We start from the raw sequence: 8,720 nt of genomic DNA, 5'->3' as shown, positions 1-8,720 counted from the left end.
TATTATTATTATTTTATCATCTATGCTGTTTTAAGTGAACGTGTTGGCAGCCAGCTTGCATTCCTGCCAGTGTTGAATGCATATCCCGGGGCTCCGGGATCAAGCCGGGACATGCAAGTATTCCCAACAAATACCTCTCAAGTCCCTCCACTTTGTATTCTTCCTCTTTATTTTTTTTTATGTGCCTCAGTTTCAACTTCTTAAAAAAAGAAATGAGAAAAACTCGGTGACAGTTTAGTAATAAGCAGAGAGCAGCAGCCGATCATTAACACGATCGGAGCCTGCGGTGTTCAGTTTTACGAGCGGTCTGAGCGGAGGGAAGGTCACTGCTTGTTGGCAGTGTACTCGTGAAATGGGCGTGGAGTTGCGCTCAACAGTCGGAAACAGTCGAGTGTGTAAAACCAAGAAAGAAAGAAAAACTAAAGAAAAACAAAAGGAGTCAACAGAGACTCAGAGAGGCGCTAATATGAGAGAAAGCGGACGCAGCTGGTGCGCTAAGGTGAGCAGCTTTCCTCCTCTTTGTAAAGCAGAGCGTTTAGTGTACAGTGTTGCGTTTATGGTTAGAAAAAAAAAAAGAAAAACCCAGAAACGTGGGAACCGAACTGAAAATAAATAAATAAATAAACAAAGTCCGTTTTAGTTTTTAATGCGCTCCCACAGGAAGTGTGGGTACAGATTTATACATGTTGCACTGCGTGTAACGAGAAGGCGGACTACCTCGCTCAGACCTGACGTGTTGCGTTATGTCGTAGTGGTGTGTAACGCACTTTGTGCGTGCGTGCGTGTGTGTCACAAAAAAGTCCTGAAAGTGTCGACACGTAGTCGCACGTGCGAGCCTCCGGTACCGCTCGCGCTCAGTGAAAGCATACTCCCGGCTCTTAACCTAAACGAAATTCCTCATATGTGGCTCTTATTTTTCTTAGAAACAAAAATAAGGTAAAAAAATAAATCTGGTAATTCTTTCTTTTACATTCATCAGGTCCCAATCAGCCCAAATATCAAAGAGAAATTAAAAATGAATGCCGTGGAAGAGTTCGGGTCTTAGGAGGTTAATACGGACAGCTGAGTGTTACATTTTACTAGCTTTATCTTCGTCTACTAAAAAACCAAAAAACACACCGCTGAAACAGTGAAGGTGACAGCAGAGGCTGGTTAAAACATGGTAAAGGTTTGCGGGTATTTTCTGTGTGAAAACAGGAAGGGTTTGAGATTTTGGACGATGATTTGGACTTTGTTCAAAGTGGGCTGGCTGAGAGGATGTGCACATATTATGAGGTAGGTTGTGTGTGCATGCATGGGCGTGCGTCCTCTCTGACTCACTGCCTGCACTGTATAACCATACCTGTGGTGTGGGTGAAGTTGCTGGCTTGTGGGTGACACACACACCCACACAGACATACAACCATCTTGTGTTGGCAGCCATTTATTTTGTAGACACCCCCGCAAAAAAGTATAACTCTATTATGTCTACACAGCTTCGTGTGCCTTTGTGGCATGTGTGAGCTGTTTGTCTGTCTGCTGAACTTCTCCTTTTTTTTTTGCCCTTTGCTATTGATCTGCACACCCTGATCTAACGTTCCACACTCCGGGCAGCAGCTGTGGATCAAAACTCCCATATCCTGCCTGTAATAATGTTTGCTTGCTTAACTGCGTGTGTGTGTGCCTTTTTATAGGTTGAAGTTTGTGTGTGGATGTGGAGCAGGTCAGGTTAAATGTGCTGGCAAGCTTCACAGAGTGCGAGCCACTACAGATCCCTGGGTGGTGCTGAGGCTTCCCAGTCCTCAGAAGGGCTACTCCACAGACTCTATCAATCCCCGTTATGAGGACAATACAGTCAAATATGATGTGGGACTGTGGAACAGTGGACTGCGTCACTGCCTGCATCCTCTCTGCTGATATCACACCAGAGGCTCATATCCCTCTCGTGATAAAAGCGATAAGAGAATCAGTTTCCGTTTGTGTTAATTTCATCAGCGTCTTGTTTTATAAATGACAAACACATGCAGTAACCCCCCCCCCCCCCCCCCCCCACACACACACACACACACAAAAGCCTGTTTACTTAAAAGCAGAAGTAACACTTCAGGTTGCCTGTGTGCTGCCGAGTTGCAACTCAAGAAGAGAAGTAGCCATGACAAGAGGTTGTTGATGTATCTTCCTGTGTGTGTTTGTGTGCAAGATAGAGAACTAGCAGTGAGAGACCAGTTGTGCCACTTAGTTCATCAGCCCTTCACTCTTAAGACTTGCTGATGTCAGGATGCAGACGCTTAAAAGTAGCCCGCCATTAGAAGGGTTATGATATGTTGGCTTTGAGCTGTGGTGCCTGGATTCTTAAACACAGTTGAGGTAAGTGCTCTGTAAAGGCTGTGCCATAGGGCCAGGCTGTGAAGGTGTACAGTGTTTCCTCATAGCTCTTGCTGTTTCCTGCTGCTTCATCCAGGAGTATTGCAGATGTGTTTCGTGTTATTTTGGCTGCATATAAGTATTCTCACAGTGACTTTAAAGAAGATATATTTAGTCACCTTTATCGCTTGTTAAGGCGGTCAGTGCCACCCTCAGAAGATCAAAAACTCCCACGGTCATCTTTTAGTTAAGTTTTTTGTGTATCCAGGTCGGATACAGGGTGAGGTTCACAGAGGGCCCGTTGCTTTGTTTAGTTGTGCAATGATTTTTTTATATGCTTCTGTGCAGCTATTTTTGTACCTCTCTTGTTGCCGTCATTTGCTTTTATTTTGAGTTTGCATTGGCCCCAAAAACCCCACCATACGTAAAGGAGGATCTGACTACAACAATAATGTGAGCAATATGTAGAGAAATATCATCATATCCAGATAAATTTATTGTAACTCACTTCAGGGACCACATTAATGGGGAAGTGAAAATCTGATATCGTGAAATTCAGTTGTAATTGATTTGGAGGGTAAGATTGATGGCCGGCCACTCTATCATTAGCTGTTTTTTGTTGTGAGGCGATTGTTTTGGTTATTTTATTGTTTTATTTCGCAGTTTTAGCCGTCTCCGTCTTTGAAAATTCACCTTGGTAAATAACTATAAAGCACAACTGAAAGCGCGAAGTTAAAGGAACTGATAGTTAGATTGGTGCATATTACATGTGATCTTGCACTATTTTCTGTAAATGGCGATTGAAAATCATTTCTCTGTGCAGAGCAGACGCGCGTGTCTTCGCAAATATTTAATTTCCGGTTGCAAAATTGCCTGACCTTATTGATCTTTTAATCTAATTCTCAATAAGAAGTGAGTGCTAGTATCTTTCAAAATATTGATCTCTTTCTTAAACTGGGTCACGTTTCCATAGCCAGAATTGTTTAACACCATCAAACTGAACACTTAAAAAATTCTCTGTAAGTTAAATCCGTTATAGGTTTGGGAAATTGCAGCTTGTCGCAAAGAACCTAACTCTATATGTTAAATACTGTATGAGTTTGGAACTTGTCTTGTCTGTGGATTGCTTTACCTGTCATTTATTTTTCTCTCTTTTTGTTTTTACCTACAGAGTAAAGCTGGCCTTCTCCACCTTTTAAAAGTCTCCCCAATGTGGCAAACGTGGGTTTAGAGGATGATGTTTGCAGCTCCAGAGCCCAGCAAAGAGATCGTGGAGTGGCTCTCCAGCCTCCGCTTGTCTCACTATGCCCCGTTTTTCCATCAGGGAGGTTATAAATCTCTGGAAGACTGCATGGACCTGACAGAAGAGAGTCTTCTTGAGCTCAAAGTGCTGCCGACAGGCCACCGTAGACGCATCCTCCGGAGTCTGGAGGCACTGGGGTTCAAGCAGCTGAGTGGAGGGGAAGATGAAAGTGAAGAGGATGGAGCAAAGAACTTGAGGGAGCCAGTGCCATACCCAAGACATATCTTCCTGAAAGATAGAAAGAGGGGGGCATCATGTCAGCAACCAAAGGAACAGAGCAATCACAATTTGGAAGCAAGTCAGAGTTTACCTCCAGGAGCAGGACTGGGAGAAAAAGCTGAAAACCTTCCAAGGAGCAGTTACCTCGTCCCGCCTCGACCAGCCCCACGTAACCCCAAGAACATTCAGAAATCTGCACAGACCTGCCTGCCTGCTTCCGCATGTTCCAACAGCAGCAGCGAGTCCCTCTCCGCTTCTGAAATACCAGATCGAGAGATTACTACAGAAGATCCGTTGCATGGCACGAACTCCATCGCCTGTTCCGGTGACGATGGGGGTTTTCAAGGTGAAATGGTTGAAAACTCAATTTATGAGAGGCCGCCCAATTTAAATCCTCCTGTTGGTCAGAGGCTTAGTCGCTCCTACAAACTCAGGCACCGGCCTGTTCCTGAAATCCCAAATCCAACCACGGTGCCACTTCAGGACAGGTACTGCAGTTAAGTTCATTTGGTGTTTGTTTGACATTTTGGGAAATAGGCTCACATGAGTTGGATACAATACGAACATGTTTTTGTTAATTATAGAATTAATAAGCAAAAAAAGGCTCTAAAAAAGAAGGAAAAAATCAAAACACATATAAGAAAACCATATAAATGGATTATAAGTAGTCGATTAGCTTTGTTGTTTACTCTGCATTTGTGGTAAGATAAGCAGTTGGTAGCAGTAGTTTGAATATTTATGTTACAGATATGTAATTAAAGCCTCACCAACTGCTGGGGAAGTGTTAGCTATTTGCTTATTTGTTGGTGTCACCATTTATAACAGCGAATACATAAAGAATAAAGTAAATAAGATGATTAATGCAGCTGAAAGAACATAAATAATAATATAATGTGATCCTAACTGAGACGGAGCCCAGCCAACGTGTACCTGTTTCAATCGTTTAAAGGCCAGGAAATCTCCGAATTGGCAGTTGGATGCTCTGTGCTAGCTGTAGCTTGTTAGCTTTTGGTATAGGCTTTATGTTTACCCTACGTTGGTGACAAAAAAGATACTACTTGTTGGTTTGCTTGTGTTAATAGGAAGGTTTTGAACATCTGTACAGAGTGAAGCTAGCTATTTCCATTTCTTTAAATTCTTTTCTCGGCATAATCATCGACAGGATGTAGCTAAGCTAGCTGTTGCTGCTAGGGATCGCTTCGTGTCTAAACTCAGACTCTGTGAATGTAATCATAGTTTTTATTTAACTATTTCCTGAAACAGCTAACATCTTTATAAAGGAGTGTGCTTTATGTATTTTATTTAGTTTCAGTTTTTGTCTTTGGCAGTATCTTCATATTCTCTGCATGGCCACGAGAGGTACACTTCAATCTTCTTACGCTCAGCAAGGAGTACATTTTCAAGTCAATTCCCCCAAATGTTGAACTATTCATATAAGCAGAAAGTTTGACTTTACAAAAGTTTAGGAGCGGTTTTTAGGTCCAAATCAAACAAGTACAAATAACAAAGGCAAAAACACTTGGAGAGATGTGTTTTCATGCTGCCGTGCTAGGAATTAATGCAAAGGCAAATCTTTTTCTCATTGTTTTCAGATTTACACTGATGGAGAACCCGAGGCCTCTAATTTCATGTTCAAATCTGCAATCCGCGCGCATTAATATCTCTCTCACTGATGTACTTTTAAACTGTGAAACTAACTTTCAGACTTCCACATCTCTTTTTCTAACGGCCTTTACGTGGTGTCACAGATTTTCCCACGTGCTGCTATGCTGGTTCTAATCCACTGATTTTTTTCTCTCTCCCTCTTCCTCCTCAGCGCACCGCCATCGCAAACAACCAGCCCTGAACACCTAACCAGCTCCGATGGTCCCACCGGTGCAAACGGCATACAGAAAGGTACACACAGTCTTTCAGCTGCATCCGCTTTATCTCTGCCATGAATATTTCATTCCACAGTAGAGGCAGCAGCGGTGCTGTTGTTTGCCCGGATGAAAGTAGGGAGAGGAGATGAGGGGTAGTGCGTAGGTGGGGTGAGGGTGTTCAGAGGCTGGTGTCGTGGGAAACGCCGGCACCCCCCTTTTCAAGAGGTGATCTCACAGGGAATATGCTCTCTCACATCTTGTCCCTCAGCGAGACCCTGGTGTATATTTCTGTCACAGTGCTCTCCAAAGTTTTTTAGAAGTTGTTCAAGTTTGCTAACAGCACACAGACTTGTAGTACAACCATTACAAATATGTTTTTGAATCCGTCCCAGCCCTGTTTATTGGACCTAGTCGGCCCCGCCACCTGAAGTAGATGCACTCTCTCAGGATTATGTGATGCTCTTCTATGATGACAGTCTGTACAAATATGTGGTAAACACCCTTGAACGTGTCAGTCTTTTTGGGACCATATGTGACCACATGGTAACATCGCCCCCCGCAGCGAATCAACAGATTTCTGTCTGCGTTTTTTGACATTTCCTTTACGCTCCTTTCTTGTTCCACGTGCCTTTACCGCAGCAGTCTCCTGGCGGTCTTGTTTTTCCAACGTCTTCTCTGTATGGAACAAGGCAGGGAGTGAGACTTGAGAGAAAGGCACGACAGTGAAGTGGGTTGGGAGGAACGAGCAGGGGAAGGATGCAAAGCAGGCTGAGAGAGACGGAGGAAGAGAGGGAGCCGAGACGGTCCCAGAGCAGGGAAATGAGGAGCTCGACTAGCAAGTAAAAAACTCCCTGCACAGCAAGGCCTAGCAAGGCGTTATTTGACATATCATTTTACCCAAGCATATTTGAAGAGTTTATGCCGAGATGAGAAACAAGCAGTGCAGTCTCACAGAATGATTGTTGTATTAAATCAAAACTTGCTACTGGAGGCTGGCAGAATTTTAATTAACACCTTCTCTCCTCCTCTCTAATTTTAAAATCTCATTAAGGACGCAGTTTTCTGTCTAGTGCTTCTCTATCAGCTCTACAGCAGCACAGCAGACTGTTCTGGGTCTTCACTAATTTGAATTAAAAAAAGTATCACTTTATTAGTTACACCTTGATACTACTATGTTGGACCACCTTCATAACTCTTTTTCCAAAAAGACAGCCTACCTCGCACCCTTAATGACGAGTTTGACACTAGGGCTGCCACAAACTATTATTTTAATAGTCGACTAGTCACCGATTATTTTTGCGATTAGTCGACTAATCGAATCGTGCATCCATTGGACGTAAAACATACAGCTTATTGCACCAGCAGCATCTGCTCTCATATAACTGTCATTAGCTTACAGCTTGAAGTGTTTAAGGTATGTGCTCACTAAAAATAAAGACAAGATGATAGTTGATTAAACTTTTGATGAATTTTGCAGATTGTGTCAGTGGAGTTTAATAAACTCAGCCGTCTGCTCCTTGCTATCTAAAATATAACAGGACACCGGAGTATATTCTCAAGCATCTCACACTTCTGATAATCAGTTTTCTGTTTGACGTTTATTCAGCTGTGTCAAAACTATAACTTTAATCTCAGCCGAACCGATTTACTCAGGAACAAATAAAACACTGAAAAAAGCCAAACAATAACATTTTTAAGTTATCTAAGTGACTTATATATGTTTAACCTGAGTAGCGAAAGACAGCGGGGGGTTTGAAAATGATTTGCTGTTCTCGCCGGCTCTAGTGAGCCTTGAACCCCGACTAGCTATCGAGCTGGTGGGTAACAGACGTCTCCGAAAACGTCGGAGCACTTTTACAAATATGTGGTGTCTTGATAAACCGAGCAGATATTTGAGGTTTACACAGCTACATTCTCGCCCGAAAATATGTTAAAAGTTTATTTTGTGACCTAGAAAGAATAATAAAAGTAATATTAAAACTAAGTAGCTGCCGCCATTGTTGGAAACTGGAATTGGCTGAGCCGTGCTATGAATTCTGGGATAGGTTGGGCCATACGCCCGACCCATCCTTCAAATCTGGGGAAAAGTAGGACGCATTTGTCGGCTGCATTTGCAGAAGTCTTAGAATTTGGACTAACTTTGTCGCGTCACTGTAACACAATCGGCCTACAAATGCGCCCTGCGAAGGATGCGGCCCCTGAATTTGGACACAGCTACGATACCGGAGTTGCTTCTTCTTCTTTGGGGTTTAACGGCAGCTGGCATCTTTGTACATGCAGTGCTGCCATCTTCTGTTTCAGTCCGTTATTACACTCTTAAATCCTACTTACTTATTCCTGCGTCTTTCAGGATCTTACAAGGCTTTAAACGACGCGTCGACTATTAAATATGTCGTCGACGTAATCGTGACTAGTCGACTAATCGTGGCAGCCCTATTTAACATATAAGTATATATCAATAAAGACATGGTTTGGCGACCATCTGGGCTTTTCAAAGGATAGCTGCATAGGCAGAGACCACCCTCACTCATTTCTGACCCAGTCAAGTTATTCTATAAGAAGGCCTAAAATATATCAGAAATCTCTCAATTCAGAAAAGAGCTTCAAGGGTTACTCATCGTTGGCTTATAGAGGCATAAAAAGTTACGTTTTGATGGGATAGATTCACCAAGGTGCTGGAGATTTTGGTGCATATTGACATGATAGCGTCACACAGTTATCAGGATGCGAATCTTCTGGTCAACCACACCCCAAAGTTGCTCTATTGGATCGAAATTCATTGACTGTGGAGGCCATTTGAGTATGGTGAACTCATCGTTGGGTTCAAGAAACCAGTTTGAGATGATCTGAGCTTTGTGACGTGGTGTGTTATCCTGCTGGAAGCAGTCATCAGAAGATGGGTTCACTGTAGTCATAAAAGGATGGACATGGTCAGCAACAATACTCAGGTTGGGGTTTAAATGATGCTCATTTGGTACTAAGTGGCCGAAAAT

At 42.9% G+C, this 8,720-nt stretch overlaps 1 protein-coding gene across 2 annotated transcripts in view; it reads left to right on the top strand.

Annotated features, from left to right (window-relative positions):
• The first annotated feature begins 206 nt into the window (after positions 1–206).
• arap2 (ArfGAP with RhoGAP domain, ankyrin repeat and PH domain 2) overlaps positions 207–8,720 on the top strand; it is a 176,039-nt gene continuing 167,525 nt past the window's right edge. Inside the window, exons 1-3 of one of the 2 annotated variants that reach the window (XM_085399662.1) lie at positions 207–499; positions 3,515–4,353; positions 5,682–5,761. In XM_085399662.1, the coding sequence (XP_085255788.1) occupies positions 3,578–4,353; positions 5,682–5,761 (856 nt within the window). In that variant the 5' untranslated portion in view covers positions 207–499; positions 3,515–3,577. Of the gene's footprint in view, positions 500–2,191; positions 2,347–3,514; positions 4,354–5,681; positions 5,762–8,720 lie in introns of those variants that run through there. The other variant, XM_085399672.1, reaches the window with a different exon arrangement.

The sequence above is a fragment of the Rhamphochromis longiceps genome, linkage group LG3 (assembly GCF_057381845.1).
Source record: "Rhamphochromis longiceps isolate RC_006_pf linkage group LG3, R_longiceps_female_GT1.1, whole genome shotgun sequence".
NCBI lineage: Eukaryota > Metazoa > Chordata > Actinopteri > Cichliformes > Cichlidae > Rhamphochromis > Rhamphochromis longiceps.
This window is presented reverse-complemented; position numbering and strand designations above follow the sequence as displayed.